At 40.7% G+C, this 17,600-nt stretch overlaps 2 protein-coding genes across 6 annotated transcripts in view; both read left to right on the top strand.

Annotated features, from left to right (window-relative positions):
* The window catches only part of wls (Wnt ligand secretion mediator), a 167,909-nt gene extending 164,472 nt beyond the window's left edge, over positions 1 to 3,437 (top strand). For all 5 annotated transcript variants that reach the window (XM_069938422.1, XM_069938418.1, XM_069938419.1 and 2 more), the window contains one exon: positions 1,149 to 3,437. In XM_069938422.1, the coding sequence (XP_069794523.1) occupies positions 1,149 to 1,258 (110 nt within the window). In that variant the 3' untranslated portion in view covers positions 1,259 to 3,437. The remainder of the gene's footprint in view (positions 1 to 1,148) is intronic.
* An 11,172-nt stretch (positions 3,438 to 14,609) lies between these two features.
* The window catches only part of LOC138762749 (GTP-binding protein Di-Ras2-like), a 65,732-nt gene continuing 62,741 nt past the window's right edge, over positions 14,610 to 17,600 (top strand). The window contains exon 1 of the mRNA XM_069936330.1: positions 14,610 to 14,630. The gene's annotated coding sequence lies outside the window, so the exon portion shown is untranslated. The remainder of the gene's footprint in view (positions 14,631 to 17,600) is intronic.

The raw sequence follows: 17,600 nt of genomic DNA, 5'->3' as shown, positions 1-17,600 counted from the left end.
CCCAAACTCTCTCAATCATACATGACCACTGTTATGGGCCCAGAGGACCCCAAAACTCAGCAGCAATAGAAAGTCACCAAGACAAATGGTTACTTAAACAAAAGTTGTTTTTAAATTATCTTTAAACATAAAAACAGGATCAAACTTTAAACTTATTACTATTAACTTAACCCCCTTCTAATTCTAAGCGCATGTGTATATAATGTGTATAAGTTCAAAAAAGTTATTTGAATCACAGTCCAATCTCACTTCTCACTCCTCCAAGTTCACCAGTACCAGACAATTCTTATACTATTCACCAAGCTCTGGTGCTTAAATAGTTACCACTCAGGAAGGTTTTTGTTGGTTTCAGAGAGAGATTTATTGCTTGTTGGACACAAAACTGATTCCCTCTGATCAGTCACTTCAGTGTCTTGCTGAACAAACTTACCCCATCAGGGTTTTCCACATTATAACCACTTCTTCTGCAGAACACCACAGAGTTCTTTTTGTTTCCCTTATTTCAGCCATTTCTTCATGTATGGACCACAAGGGTTTTCAACGGACTAAACTCAGAACTCACCACCCATCTTCAAAATGGGATTTCAACAAGCTACCAGCTTGCCATAACTGCAGAAACCAGTTTTCTCTCTCTCCCCTCTCCCCTCTCCCCTCTCCCCTCTCCCCTCTCCCCTCTCCCCTCTCCCCTCTCCCCTCTCCCCTCTCCCCTCTCCCCTCTCCCCTCTCCCCTCTCCCCTCTCCCCTCTCCCCTCTCTCCACCACATAACCTTCTTAGAACAGCAAAATGCAATCAGACAGATTGCGGCACCAGACCCAATCTTCTGAGTCTGTTCATCTGTTGCTTTCCAAAACAATAATCCATCACTCCACAGCATGTCCAATTAAAACGCCTACTTGTGAAGTCTCTATAGGCATTCTTCAAAGTTTTTGCAAAGGTACTCGAAGCCTGGATTGTCTGGCTTGAGCAGAGCTCTGGCATTTTAAGTGTGATCTGTTTTGTGAAGTGTTTGTTTGTGACCTACACTACCACCACAATCTATCTCCTTCAAAAACGTATACAATATAAAATATGATATAATCTGTCACAGCCCCCATAGGAAGAACTGCTTGCGTGTGCTGTTATTGTGTGTCTTTCTTGTCTTCATCAGGTGATTTGGGAGTGAGTGGGGGTGAAGAACTGCAGCTGACTACCACAATCACCCATGCTGATGGACCAACAGAAATTTACAGATTGGCTGGCAAGGAGGCACAGGAGTGAAGGTGGGGATGGAATTGGGAGAAGTTATACCAGCAGCACAAATCCAACAAAGCAATTCCCCACAGAAGAGGCAAAGAATAAATCCACTCCGCTCTGTGAAACTGAGGTTATGTGATAGGGATTTGGGTCTGTTGAAATTCCTGTTGCTGGTGAGAGAGAACTCTTGCTTCCAATAATTTTGCTCCAACTTGTATAATCTGTGGAAGATTTCAGAGCTGTGCCTTTAAAACTGGGATGATATCTTTTCTGAAAGCAGTCAAGTGCACATTTAATTGTCAAAGCAGATTACTATCACTGTAGCTTGTATCTGTCTGAGAATTACTTTCTGTAACTAAAGTATTGTAGTGTTGTGTCAATGTGTGGGCAGACCTCTCCATTGCTCAAGGGTTGTGAGACTGTGTGAGAGGTAAAGAAAGAACTGCATTTGTATTGCATCCTGAGTCTTCAGGATGCCCACATAATGTTTATTTTTAGAATTAGATCTAGATTTTACAAGTATACTTGTATACTCTGCTCCTGATGGAGATCAATATTACTGTCGTATTTTTAAATATAGATTGTAAAAACAAAACCTACTCAAGCTATTATTATCTATGTACTTCAGCATATATTTTGGATAATTCTAAATGTGCAGTTCCTCTGAAGGTGAAATGTAAAGAACACTTGAATACATGAATGATTTGGAGATCCTTCCATTCTGAGCTAAGGTTATGTTATGTCCAAGCAAGACTGGAGATTTCTAACGTAATCTTAAACCAGTTGTATACTCAATTCAGTCAAATAATCCTCCTGAGGCACCAGCTTTGCCTGGAATCTATCAGTAGACTTAATATTCTTCTTATCTGGGCTCTCATTCACAGCTAGACTATCTGGTTTGATCTTTCGTGCACATCTTGAGGTGTCCAAAGGATGGAAATTATGAATTTTAGCTACCAAGAAACACCAGTAAGTAGGTTTTCTCCTTTAAGCCATTAAAATGATCAGTATGGCTTTTTCACTGAAATTAAATACCACGTTGGTGAGGCCACACTATTGTGTGCTATTATGGTTGCCGGGCTATAAGAAGGATATTATAAAGTTGGAAAAAATACAGGGAGGTTTTGAAAATTGTCAGGATTAGGGAAGTTGAGATATCATGAAAGACTGGAAAAAATGGTCTTGTTTTAGAATGTAGGAAGGTGAGATCTCATCAAGGTCTATATTCATAAGGGGGAATATAGACCTTGATATTCTAGAGTCTGTTTCCTAGAAAAAGAGAATCTAAGGCGAGAGGATGGCTATAAGGTGATAATGGGATTTAGAAGGGATGTCAATTCATGTGGATTAGAGTGGAATAGGTCTAATGTGGGCAAGTGGTCTTAAAGAAAGAGGGCACATTGTTTGGCACAGTCAAGTTGGCCCAATAGGCCTGATTCTATGCTGTAAGATTCTGAATCAAGGTCATTGATTTCAATCAAGAGGGCAGAAATGAGGAATTGAAGCTGTAGCCTATGTCCAATCCTTAAGCAAAGCACTGGTTATAGTTGTATCCCTATAAAGGAGGTCACAAAATTATTCTGGATATCTGGAACCGTTTTTTTTTTCTCCTTTCTCTTATCTAATATTTAATCACAATCTAATCTGAATGCAGTTGTTGAGCACAATGCTTCCCAAGCATAGGTCACTGTCTAATGATTGTGACAGTTTAATGTCCTTCCTTTCCTGCAGGGGGCAGCCTTGTGTAACCTTGGTGTCATCGCTTGAAATGGGCTCTTTAGCAAAATCTAGGGTCATCCTAGTTTGTGTGGGTCAGTACTACACTATAATGAGACACATGAGAAATGTAAATTAAATACTTTGACGTGCATCTCACTGAGTTAAAACCTGGTATCAGTATGATAAAGGAATTATCCAAAACCTGGATTTGAGAGTTATTGCAGGTTCCTCCTAACCTTGCAGCAGGAATATGTTGCACAACACAAAGAAACATTTCAGAAAAATATTTGTTATAATGGCATATTTTCTTTTGAAGTGAGGGATATCTCATGTCCTTTGAGCAAAACTCTAAGATGGAAACTGTACCTCCAATGATTTATCACATAAGCAGTGTTGAATTAATCAATTTTAGGAGGTAAAAGGGTTTTTTTAAAACTTGTAGATTGCTTGTATGCTAATTTTGAATAAAGTTTGTATAGTGTCATTGTGTAAAGCCTTATTCATTGAGAAGACTATATTGACCAAGCTACCCATGAAGATGCAGTGATGATTAATTCAGTATGTTGTGCCCTACAATCACCATTTCTGCAAGAATGGAAGTAATGGAGACCCAGATTTTTTTCCTTTCAGAATGGACAATAATTGATCAACTGGGAAGCAAGTTGGAAATCTGTTCCACAAGCAGCATTTGGTAACCATTTAAAGATTATAGGTTACCTCATCTCTGACCTTTCTCGGCCTGGGTTATACCCTCATTTAGTGTGTATGTCATCGCTTGCACCTAATGTGGCACTGTGCATAAGGACCCATGTTCCACACTGACTTCATGTGGGCCAAGTATAGCCTTCAGTACCAAGTGGTCCCAGTAATTTGATTATTATGTGACCTGTGGGCATTCACCTGGCACAAAATTCACAGGTGAAATATTTCCAACAGCATCTGCACTTAAAAGTATTTGATCACCTGTAAAGTGGTTTGAGCTATTCTGAGCAGGATGTGAAAGTTCTCAAATAAGTGCCATTCTTTTTCCTGATGTAGTCGTTTTTCCAGTCGTAGATAAAGCCATCTCTGATCACTTATTTGTATTGGTGTCCATCTATATCTCTCTTCCCAATTCTATTCACTATCTTGTCTGTCCTGAAATTAAATATATTTGCAAAATGCCAATGTCTTTGCCATTCATTTGCTATGAAGCATCCATTGTGCCTGATCATTCATCATCCGATTGATGACCTAGAGCAGGGGTGGCCAACCTTTTAATTTTAAATTTTTTAATTAGACATACAGCACAGTAACAGGCCATTTTGGCCTATGTGTCCGTGGCACTCAATTAAACTACACTCCTGGTACGTACACATGGCATGTTACTGTACTATAAGTCTAAATTAAAGATTAAATATTAAAAGGTTGTCCACTCCTGACCTAGAGGCTAGCAAACTTTTATCTTTCAGCTCTCCACGCCAGTCACTGTGCATCTTTCACTTGAACTATAAAATACTGAACAGACACTATTCCATTTTTTTTGGTCCATAGATACTAATCCTATTAGGACTTACTTGCCCATGTAGTGTCTGTCTGAATGCCTCCAGTAATTGCATCTGATTCTATCGTCTCAATCAACAGCAGTTTCCAGATATTAAGTACTCTCTGGGTGGAAAAAAATCTCTCCAATCCTTTTTAAAACCTCTTCCTTGCACCTTAAACCTATGCTGTCTTGTTCTGACATCCTGCCAGACTACACAAATTACCCCCCCCAATAATTATAACACATTAATCGTCTAATTTAAAATTAGTCCAACCCTCCTCCCCAAAATAAAGAGTGAAGAATTAATTAACAATGTTGTAAATAAAATAGAAAAAACCCCACTTACAAAAAAAGGATAAAACTTAACAACAACAAAAATTACTAACAACAAAAAAAATCAATACTAAAACATATATTTAAATCAAACATAATACATGTATTTAACAAATAAAATCCACTTTAAAACTAAGTTCAAATATTAAAATCATACATCTTATACAAAAAATCATAATACATAAATACAGAATTTCCATTAATACCAAGTTTCCTTTATAATTCACCGAGAGAACAAAAACATCCCTTAGAAAAACAATCAGATAAACTTTTTATACCCTTCCCCTCCCCTTATATAAAAAAAGAAAAAAAAGTTCACTCATAAAATTCTCCATATTCTTCATTTATAACATCTTCAAAATTCTCTATTGAAATTAACTTAATTTTATTAAACTCTTCTCCCTCAATGTATTTGTACTTGATTTTCTTCTTTTTCTTCTTATCACCTTTCCCCTCATCTTCCTCTTCATCTAATTCAACATCCTCAATTTTTGACTTATTATCTTCTGTGACATCATCCTCTCAAAAAAGAGAGGAAAAAACCCCTCCCCCAAAAAAAGAGAAAAAAAAGGAGAGAAAAAAACCTCCTAATTCCCTCTCAATTACAATCAGAAAACAAAGAGTTAAAAAAAATTATTTATTTTTTAAAAATAATAAAAAAAAACCTTCACTTCTTAACTCAAAAATTAAAAAGAAAAAAAACAGGTCGGAGGTCACAACTACCTCCTCCTATTTAAACCGCCCAAAGCGGTAACTACCCCAAAATATTGGGTGTGAGATAACTCACAGGTAGCTGATGACTTCTGGAAACTAGTGCCCACCCAGTTCCCTCTCCCAACTCCCATTTCATTAAACTATCATCATTATTTAAACTATTTAAACTCTTCTCAAAAAACAAGATAAAAGATTTATTTTTTTAAATCAACGTTACCACTTCGGTCACCATTGCTTCCATTTCTTTTAAGAATCTGGATCCCACCTTATATCTCTACTCTCTTTGGAGACCTTAAAGGACTACATCGTTCCTGAAACTGCATGATTGGTAGAGACTGAGCAAAGTCCATAACCTCTTTAGGATTGTCAAAGAACTTTGGCTGATTTCCATCCTGAAAAATCTTCAGTACCGCAGAGTACCTGCATGTTGCCTTATGACTTTTTTTCCACAACCGTTCTTTCACAGAATTAAATTCAAGTCATTGAAACATAATTTCTTGACTCAAATCTTGATAGAAGAAAACAGGATTATTCTGAACCATCAAAGGAGATCTATTTTGCTGGGCATTTCTAATAGCCGTACGTAAAATTGTCTCTCTGTCACAATAGTTTAAACAACGGATCAGAAGAGGTCTTGGATTCTGTCCTGAAAAAGATTTTCTTCTTAAAACTCTATGAGCACATTCCAGTATTAAACCTTCAGGGAATTTATCCTGTCCTAACACTCGTGGAATCCATTTAGTAAAAAAATTTCTTGGATCTAGTCCTATGCCTTCTGGAAAACCAACAATTTTCATGTTGTTCCGTCTAGATTGATTCTCCAAATAATCAACCTTTTTTGCTAAATTTTTATTTTGGATCTGCAATGTTTCAATTATTCTATTTTTATCTTGCAGTTGATCCTGTACATCGACTAAACCTTGATCACACATTTCAAATCTTTCAATGGTTTCAAGCTTAAAAGCTCCATTAATGGCTTCCGCCATCGCATTAATCTTGGAAATAAACGGGTTCACAAAATTAGCTAAGTGTCTCAATACAGAATATATCTTATCTTCAAGATCCTTAACAGACATTTCAACAGAAGTAGATTCAGGCATAATGGGGTCTTGCTATTCCTTAGAGACCACGGGATCTTCTGTCCCTTCCCTTAATTTAGTATCTTTTCTAGCAGTTTGACTTCATATAAAAATCCCTCTCAAAGTCCCCCCAGCAATGCCAGGAGACTGAAGATCAGGGTTATCTTTAAGCCAAATCTCTTTAATCATCTTCAATGAATCGATGTCTGGAAAAACCGTTGTAATTGAAGATGCATTTTGCAGCGCCACCACTGTAGCAGTCGAATGACAGCTCTTTAACTCTCCAGCTGGTGGCGCCCCAGCTGATTCAACTGTCAAAGTCTGAGTAACAGCACTCACAGTGGCCGTTGTGTGAAATACTGGCACCCGTCCAGCTCTTTGTTCTGAAAGCTGCCGAGTGCGACCTTCAGAGAGCCTTACCAGTATAAAATGAAGTTTCAATGCCAAATTCTGTACGTCTTCTTCTGGATCCATTCTATGCTGAGTCCTGGGTTCTTGTAAACAAGTAGGCTCAGACAATTTCAGAAAATGTAGTTTTTTTAACAGTCTGTTGATGTTTTCTTTTACCTTTTTTTTTGCATATAAACCATTAGGCACTAATCCAGCACCTCTTATTATTTATAAACTTTTAAAAGAATAATGGGCTCTTAAAGACAAAACAATAAATCAGAGTCAGGAGAGGTCTGGAAGGCACGTCTGATCCCTACGCCATCTTGCCATGCTCAATCTTGTGTACTTGTATCAGGTCACCCCTCGGAACCAATTGCTCCAGGGAAAGTAAGCCCAGCCAATTCAATCTCGTGAATATGAACTGTTGTTATCGATAGTTTTTAGTATAAACACTGCCAGCCCATTTTCAACCCGACGACTTCTCCAAAAAGCTACAACTTCCAGTTGCTTCTCAATCACTCGCAATTCCTGGAAATGGCATTTGAATGGCCCCAAATTAGGTTTTTGCTCCTACTACGTGAGCAAGCAGTTCTTGTACGCAAAACTTTTTAACTAAAAATAGACATTTTCCATAATAAATCTCGTTGAGCATTTTAAAAAGCATCGGGAAATGTAGGTGCTTATATAAATTTCTCCATTGGCTAATTAGCTGTAACCAATAAAAGAAGAGGAAGCTCAAGCACTGTAGCCCAGTGCAGGAATGGGAATTTGAGGCTTTGGCTTGAGATGCTCCAGCAAGCAGAGGCAGTAGATAAGGTAAGGAAAGGACAGGTTTTTCTAACTTTCTCCTATTTAATATACAATGGGAATGGCAGCCAGTGTAGGGACATGCTCCTCTTGCAGAAGAGACTAGTGAAGTCAGATAAAGCAATAATCATAGTGGAATCGATAGGGGAACAGATAGGTCAAGGGTGGGCAATCTACAGAATTTGATGATCCAAATTTTTCCAGCCCAGTGCATGGCTGCACCACCCCCCCCCCACCCCCCCCCCCCCCCACAAGTGTGAGGCTTCCCACCTCTGGACATGGTTCCCACCCTCTGTGCTGGAGTCCTCCCTGCCCTCTGGGCAAGATTTCCCCCCCCCCCCCCGTGATGTTCTTCCCCTCCCCATGGTGTTGTTCTCCCTACCCCCTCTCCTACAATGTCATTCTCCTGTCCCTCTTCCCTCTCATGGTGTTATTCTTTCCCACCACACCCCCACACTGTCGTTCTTTCCCCTTCCATCCTCATGGTGTCGGTCTCCCCCTCACGATGACATTATCCCACTGTCTGTGAGAGTCTTCTCTGTGAGAATCCACCTCTCTCTTCCTGTTTCTGTATGTGAGACTTTTTCTATGGACACCATCTCTCTGTGTGACTCGGCTCTGCAATCATCTGCCCCTCTGTTGCACTTCCTCTACTTGGGTTGGTCTCTTCCCCCTCCTTGTGTCACATCCTCTCTCTGTGACATGCCCCTCTTTGTGTGAGGCTCATCTCTTTGTGTGGCATTCTTACCTTCTCACTGCTATCTGTTTTGGGTTAGTTATTTTGTTTTCATTGACTAATTTTTCTCCTTTTTGTTTTTTTTTAATTGTGTCATTTTAATGACTAACTTGTGATTTTTGGGGCACTTCCAGATTTGAAGACCCCTTCCCTGACTTGAAATGCTTTGTTGTATTCATTCCATTTATTTATTTGTTTTATTTGTGTAGCATCAGTGCAGCCCACCATCTGGCCCATGCATGGTAAAGGGTTGTCTTCCCCTGAGATAGGAGATTCTAAGATACAATAGAGACTCCAAGATAGTGTGTTGCCTCCCAGGTATTCGGGCCCTGGCTGTCTCTGAGTTGTTCTTAAGAGGAAGGGTGAGCAGCCAGATGTTGTGGTACATATTGGCACCAACATCATCAACAGGAGTGGGTAGATATCCTGCAAAGTAAGTTGAGGTGGTTAGGAAGTAGGTTGAAGAGCAAGACCTCAAAGGTGGTAATCTCAGGATTACTCCCAGTGCCACAAACTAGGGAGGTCTTAATAGGACGATGATGCAAACAAACGAGTGGCTGAAGAGGTGGTGCAGGGAGCAGGGTTTCAGGTTCTTGGATTATTGGAACTTTTTCTGGGGAAGTGATGACCTGTACAAGTGGGGCAGGTTGCACCTGAATTTGAAGGGAACCAATATCATGACAGGGAGATTTGCTCATGCTGTTGGTGGGGGTGGGAGGAGGGTTAAACTAGATTCACAAGAGGGTGGGAGCCAAAGTGAAGAGGAAGAGTTGGTTGGTGCACAAGTAGAGACAGCTGGTAGGGAGTTTGGAAGAGCAGGAAGATTGGGGCAACATTACAGCCATTGGGATAAGTTGCAACACAACAGGGACAGATTTAAAACAAATACAGGCCTAAAGAGTTTGCATTTAAATGCATGCAGCATAAGAAAAAGTGGATGACCTTGCAGTACAGCTACAGATTGGCAGGTATGATGTGGCCATCATGGATTCATGGCTAAAGGATGCATTTTATTGGGATCTGAATGTCCAAGAGTACATAATGTATAGAAAGGTTAGCAGAGGGAGTGGTGAGGTTCTGTTGGTAAGAAATAACATTAAATAATTTGAAAGAAGTGACAAGATCAGATGTATAAAATCATTGTGGGTTCACTTAAATGGCAAGGGTTAAAAAAGGACACTGGGCAGATATATACAGTCCTCCAAATAGTACTCAGGATCTGGACAACAAATAGAAAAGGGCTGTCAGAAGGACAATGTTATGGTAGTCATGGGAGATTTTGACATGCAAGTAGATTGGGAAAACCAGGTTGGGACTGGATCTTGAGAGAATTTGTAGAATGCCTACAAAGTGTCTTTTTTAAGAGCAGCTTGTTGATGAGCCCACTTGGGGGAATGGATGTACTGGATTGTTGTGTAATGCACCAGAGGTGATTGGAGAGCTTAGGGTAAAGGAAGCATTTTGGGGAAGTGATCACAATATGATTGAGTTCAATTTGAGATTTAACAAGGAGAAACTAAAATCAGAAGTGTCGGAAGTTTAATGGAGTAAAGGGAGTTACAGTGGCATGAGAGAGGAACTAACCAAAGTAGACTGGAAGGGGACACAAGTAGGGAAGACAGCAGAGCAGAAATGGATCAAAACGAGGAAGATGCTGGGTAAATGAATATCAAAAAAGAGGAAATATTCAAATGAAAAAAATATCACAACTGTGGCTGACAAGGGAACTCAAAGCCAATGTAAAAGCAAATGAGAGGGCATATAAGGAAGCAAAAATTAGTGGGAAGATGGAGGATTCAAGCTTATCATCTGATTATACAAGTACAGGCTGATGAAAGAGGGTTCTACAATCCTCAGTACAAAACCATGCAGATGCACATAAAGATCAGTACACACCCACGAATAAATAGTAGTCTCAGAGGGATAGTAGGAGCAATTCATTCAGCAGTTCCACAGCCTATGGGGAAAAAGCTATTTCTCAGCCTGGTAGTCCTGGCTGAGAAACAGCTTTCCCAAAGGGAGTAGCTAAAAGATACTCCATGCAGGGTGATGGGGGTCCTCAAGCATTTTGCAAGCTCTCTTCAAACAATGGTCCTGGTAGATTATGTTGATAGAGTGGGGGAGGGAGACACCAGTGATCCCCTTTGCTGTTCTTGTGGTCCTGTGAATTGACCTCTAATCCAATTCTCCACAGCATTTATACCACACAGTGATGCAGCTGTCCTTGACACTCTCAATGGAGCTCCTGTATCAAGTTGGTGGCCGATGGCCTTGCCTACCTTAGTCTTCTCAGTTGCTATTGCGCCTTTTTGACAAGTGAACCGATGTGTGTCCATGATAGGTCACTTGTTAAGTGGACTCAGAGGAACTTGGTGCTCTCTACTCTCTCGACTACAAAGTTATTGATGTACAGTGAAGGGTGGACGAACCCAATTCTCCTGAAGTTCACGATCATCTTCCTCGTCTTGTTCACGTTGAGACTTGGGTACTTATTCTTGCACCATATCATGAGATTTTCCACCTCATCTCTGTAGTGTGACTCATCATTGTTGCTGATGAGGCCAATTACTGTGTCATCTGCAAACTTGATGTTATTGGCACTTGATGTGGCATTGCAATCATGGTTCAGTTGCATGAACCGAAGCCAGGTGTTCTAATGCTCAGCATTCTGCTGCTGATCCGGCAGACTGGTCTTTCCATTGGGAAGTCCAGAACCAGTAACAGAGAAGGGTGTTGAGTCCCAGCAAGAACAACTTCTCCACCAGCTGCAAGTGGTATTCCACAGGGGCGACTTCTTTTTATGTTGTATATTAACAATTTAGATTATGGAATGAATGGCTTTGTGGCCACATTTGCAGATGATATGAAGGTAGGTGGAAGATCAGGTTGGAGAAACATGGACTTAGATTAGAAGGATGGGTATGGAAGATGGGGTGGGTATGGAAGTGGCAAATTGAATACACTATCAAAAAGTGTACGGTCATGCACTTTGTTAAAAACTTAAATGGGTGAACTATTTTCTAAATGGGGAGAAAATTGAAAATACTCAGATGCAAAAGGACCTGGGAGCGTATAGGTAAACTAATATGTTGGCAGAGCAGGCACATGCAATGCACATGCATTCATTTCAAGACATGCAATATCAGAGGAAGGTTGTGATGTTGAGACCTTATAAGGCACTGGTGAGACCTCACTTGGAGAATTGTCAGCTGTTTTGGGCTTAATTAAAAAAGGATGTGCTAACATTGGAGAGGGTTCAGAGGAGGTTCTCATGGATGATTTTGGGAATCAAAGGATTATATTAGGAGCGTTTGACAGCTCTTGGTCTGTACTCATTGGAATTTTGGTGAATGAGTGCGGAATCTCATTGAAACATTTTGATATTGGGGAGGAGTCACGTGATGGAGTAGTGGCCGGACGGTGAACTCCAGCCCTCTCCAGAAAAGTCGGGAAAAACAAAGGAAAACACAAAGGCACAGAAATAAAAGTTACAGAAAAGTGAGTATAAAGGTGGAAAGAAGATGGCGACAAAAAAAGAAAAATCGAAAGCAATGGTAAGAAGAGAGGAAGAGAAGACAAAGGAGGAAAAAGGTGAAGGCCTTACCTGTCCGAAGAGGCCCGCTGCGGAGAGAGAAACCCGCTCCCTCAGGTCGGTAAATAATGGACTACAAAAATGGCTCGCTGAGCCGAGTAAAAGTGCGCAACCGATGCGCATGAAAAAAAACACACCGACGGGAGGGGGGACCAGCTGGGGAGTCGATCTCCACAGCCGGCAACGACAGCTGCAGAACACCTGCAGCAAGAAGAGACCACAGAAGACAATGGAAACAAGAAAGAAGAGAAGGAAAGGGCAACAAAGAAAAAACAGATGGCCAACCCAGAGGAAGAAGAAGAGGAAGAGGAAGAGTACAGTGAAATAGAAGAAGAAAAGAAAGGCAAGATAAAGAAGGTACTTTCTCTTATTAAAGGATACATGGAGTCATTTAAAGAATGGCAAACACAGGAATTTAATGATTTAAGAAAAAGAATAAACAACACAGAAGAGAAAATGAATAAAATAGAGATGACCTTAACAGAAATGGGAAAGAAAATGGACAAGATGGAAGAGCGGGCAGTAGCAGCAGAAATGGAGGTGGAAGACTTAAAAAAGAAATTGGAGAAATCTAATAAAAAAACTAAAGAGACACAAGAACTACTAGCTCAAAAAATAGATACAATGGAAAATTATAACAGAAGAAATAACATAAAGATAGTGGGCCTTAAGGAAGATGAAGAAGGCAAGAATATGAGGGAGTTTATAAAAGAGTGGATCCCTAAGACCCTAGGATGTCCAGAACTACAGCAAGAAATGGAAATAGAAAGGGCACATAGAGTATTGGCCTCTAAACCACAACCACAACAAAAACCAAGATCTATTGTAGTAAAATTCCTAAGATATACTACAAGAGAAAAGGTACTGGAGAAGACAATGGAAAAAGTAAGAGAGGGCAACAAACCACTGGAGTATAAAGGGCAAAAAATCTTCATTTATACAGATATAAGTTTTGAACTCCTAAAGAAGAGAAAAGAGTTCAATACAGCAAAGGCGATTTTATGGAAGAAAGGGTATAAATTTATACTAAAGCATCCAGCGGTATTGAAAATATTTATTCCAGGACAGCAAAACAGACTATTCTCGGATCCAGAAGAAGCACGAAAATTTGCAGAACGATTACAAAAATAGACTGAGGGAGGAAGACGGGTAATGAGAGTAAAAATGATCACGGTTGATATGTATGTGGGTAAAGACAAAAATAGACTGAGGGATGAAGACGGGTAATGAGAGTAAAAATGATCACGATTGATATGTATGCGGGTAAAGAGGTATAAGAGTGAATAGAGACAATGTGCATACGTGAATGTATCTGTACTTAGAGGAAAATATAGATAGTATAGACAAGAATTAATAAGGGAAGGTAATGGAATAGAGAGAATAAGGAGGGAATTAAAAGAGTGACCTTTGTGACATATGAAAAGTGAAATCTTTTCTGGGGGGGCGGGGTGGGGGGAAATAGCGGTCACTGCAAAATCAGTTGACGCTTGCGAGTGGATTCGCAAATCCAAATGGAGAGGGGAGATGTGGTTGTCCGACAAGGGATAAAGGACAACTCAGGAGGGGAAGGGGAGATTGGGGATAAAGAAGATAGAAATAGGAGAATAAGGAAAATGTTGGATGTTGTAGGAATGTTGTCTTATAAAGAGTTGAAAATAAGAAAACAGAAATGGAAAAGGAGGAAAGGTAATGATGGAAAAACGGAAAGAGAAGATAAACAAAATATAAAAGGGCTACGCTGAACTATATGACTTTAAATATTAATGGAATACATAACCAAATTAAAAGGAAGAAACTACTAAATTTAAATGAATAAATGTATTCCATTAGAAAAAATAACATATAGGTTAAGAAATAATATTGAAATATTTGAACAAGTATGGGAGCCTTACATTAAATACAATAGCGAAAACCTACCGGGGACAAACATTACCTAAGTTGATGGAAGGAGAAGGAAAGAAAAGAATGGACTCAGTAGAATTTCTGGTGTATTTTTGTTGAATGACAACATTGTCTGACTGGCTTAATGCAACCTAGATTGTATACCTAAAATGGATGAGAGGGGGGGGGTGGGAGGGGTGGCTTGGGAGGAGGGAGGGGGGGTGGGGAGAAAAAGTCACTGTATATGTGTGAAAAAGAAATAGTGTATATCATGGCTAATGTGATTTATGGTGTGAAAAATAAAAAATTAAAAAAAAAGAAACATTTTGATATTGAAAAGCATAGACAAAGTAGATGTAGGAAGGAGTAAAACATAAAAATCTGCAGACACCATGACTGAAGTAAAAACAATGCTGGAGAAACTCAGCAGGTCAAACAGTGGACCTTGATGAAGGGCTCAAGCCCAAAACATTGATTATGTATCTTTATCTTTGCTACATAAAGTACAATTTGAAGATGGCGGCACTTCCGGAGCCACTGTAGCAGCGGTGCTGATCCACAAGGAGTGAAGCAGCAGATTGGATCCAACCGCACAGTCAACCAACGTCAGCTACAAACAGGTATTGAATGGGAGTCGACGGAGGTTTTTTATTTGAAATCCCGCGACCACGGGTCTGCACCCAAGATGGCGCTGCCTATTAATCAGCAACAGTCTTGACGGTTTGCAGACCCCGGGGAAGTGGAGACTGGAGCAGGGCACCCCTTGTCTGAGAGGGAGAAGCAAGGAAACGGTGACCATGACTGTGGGCCAATGAAGGGGTTCTATGACTGAGTGACCAGTGCATGTGGCGGAATGCGGGCGACTCAAGGTGGGGCTGTGGGCTGCTGGAGACACCTGTCGATAGACTCATGCCGGGCTGCGGACTGCTGGAGAATGGTTTGAACTAGCTGGAGTGGCACAGAAATGTGAGGAGGTGTCAAGGACGCTGAAGGGTTCCTGACCGTGTTGGAGGTTTGGATCTGGAGCCACGGGTTGCCAATGGTTTGGACTGGACTCTGTGTAGCTGTGGGGGCTGCAGAAGTGCTGGAGGTGAATCTACAGACACTCAATGAGTGACTCTGGGGGGGGGACTCTCTTTTGCTTCTCTCTAACTGTAAGTCTGATTGTAAGAGGCGCTTGGGAAATTCCTGCTGGTGGTGAATCTTTCTGCTTTGCAGCAGGTAAAAAGGAATTTCATGTAAAATGACACGATTTTATTACTATGATAATAAATTGAATCTTGATCTTGACACTGTTTGATCTGCTGAGTTTCTCCAGCATTGTGTTTCTAGATGTAGAAATGGTTTTTTTCCCCGTGGTGGGAGAGTCTCAGACAAGAGGGCATAACTTCAGGATTGAAGGCCATCTGCTTAGAACAAAGATGCAGAGTTTGCACCAAGCCTCAGTGTGTCCCTCAGCACATACTCCAGCAGCCTGGAATCTGCCAGTCAGCTGCATTCTTGCACTGACATCTCCATGTGCTGAAAGACCAACAGGTTTCAGGCAGACCAAGGGGAGTCTTTCACTGAGTTGATGATCTTCCACCAGTTCTAAATGTTGGACTCTGTGCTTGTCCCTGGGAACAGCCCATAAACCCTGTCACACTGCTGCTGGGATGAAGCATCCTTCTCCACAGACTCTTAGCAAATCTGCAAGGTGGGTGATTGTCTCCAATCCATCGCAGTCAATCATCTTGGGAACAAGGTGCATTATGGATGATATTCAGATTGTACAGGAAGGATCTGTCTGGGAGGGCTCTCATTGGCAGCCAGGCTAAATCCTGGTGATTATTCATGAGCACTGGCCATGAGGCATTTCATTGGATGATCTGCTTACGGCACCACCCCATCATATCTATCGAATTCTCATCTCTCATTATCTGTAGGACCACTGTCTGATGGCCTTGTGGTCAGAGGTGTACCTCTGGAAAAACATTCTACACCACCCATACTTAGTGGAAAAGTCCAGCTGACCGGGACATTCCACAGAATGGGGCCATTTTGTACAAGCCATCAGTTAATCCCAATAAATTAATAGACAATGCTAACAGAATTGCTTGTTATGATGTAGGAAGAGGCCATTCTCTCCCTCAGGTGCATTCGGCTTCCAGTGACACAGTGCCATCAGCCCCCTTCTTCATTCCCTGAACTTGCTTTCATTCACATGCTCATTAGTTCCCCAATAATTTTTCTACCACTAAGGGGTAACTTATGGTAGCCAATCTACAGCCATGTTTTTTGCTTGTGGGGTGAAAGTGGAGGAACAAAACAATTAGCTTATTTAGTTGGAGTGAAACAAGAAAGTCTGCAGATGATGTAATTATAATTAATACATAAAAGTTGACAAAGTCAAGGTTGATGAAGGCCTCAGCTCGAAACCAGCTATGTATCTTTGCCTCCTGTGGATGCTGCAGGACCTGTTGAGTTTCTCCAGCACTTTTGCGTATTGTCATCTTATTTAGTTGGTGCCTGTATTAAATTGCTTTCCAACCAGTTGGTTTAATTTTCTTCACTATTCAGTCTGGATTGCTCAGTGTATTACTAATATAGCACAAGAACAATTTTGAGACCTGTCTACTTGGAGAAAAGTATATCCATGAGTGTTATAAACTTGTCAGCAATGTGTGCCATGATGTGTCAAACCATTGCAATCTGGACCTTTTTATTTCTGGCAAAGTAAACAGCCTATTGTACTTGGCAAACTCACAGGAGCCTGTGGAGGGGAAAACATCCACTCATCCTGAATTTATTTGCAACTTACTTTCCCCACCTCCCATCTGTTTTAGTTTCAGTGCAAGAGTAACATTGAGGCAGCAAATGATATGATCCCTAGCCTGACCAGTTTGTGTGGGCATGTTGTGTCAAAACTATTTTTCTCCTGGTGGAGAGCAGAGGAATGGTGCCATTTCACTGGAGCTGGCATTCCCACCATTACGTCACCTAGCCTTCATTTTTTTTTAAGGTAAAACTAGAACATTTGTTGTTGTAAACTCTTTCACCATGGGAAGCAACACTAGGACACAAGGGAGGGTGGGAAGATGGGGTGGGGGGTGCGCGGAGGGGGATGGTATTGAAGTGTCTTGGATTAGCAGCCTGACTTTTGGAGTATTAATCTAGAAATGGGTTGAAATCTCACCAATCTTGGAGAATTTAAAATTAAATAACCAAATAAAGAATAATTAAACCATCAAGTTTGTTGATACTCTATATGTGCCATCCATCCCTCAGTAACTCTGGTGGGAGGCTGTTCTCCCTACCAAGCCAAGGCCAGTGATTGAGAGGATGGTAACCACAAAGGTGACTAAATTCCAGGAGGAATGAGGCGATATGGTTTCCACAATCACAATGATGGTTTTAATTGCAGGCATCTCTAGAATCCATAACTGATTTGGAATCAGCAGGTAGTCTTTAGGATGTTTAATGTTCCAGCAATTTCACCCCAAAGGGTGGGATGCCAAGTGGTTATATTTAAATACCATGGCTTTTGGATTGTGACAAATGCATAATTGCTGGCTTAAGAGTTAAAACCAGACACTAAGGGCATAATCACT

The sequence above is a fragment of the Narcine bancroftii genome, chromosome 5, assembly GCF_036971445.1.
Source record: "Narcine bancroftii isolate sNarBan1 chromosome 5, sNarBan1.hap1, whole genome shotgun sequence".
NCBI classification, from domain to species: domain Eukaryota; kingdom Metazoa; phylum Chordata; class Chondrichthyes; order Torpediniformes; family Narcinidae; genus Narcine; species Narcine bancroftii.
The sequence above is the reverse complement of the archived record's forward strand: the minus strand, read 5'-3'. Positions and strand labels throughout refer to the sequence as shown.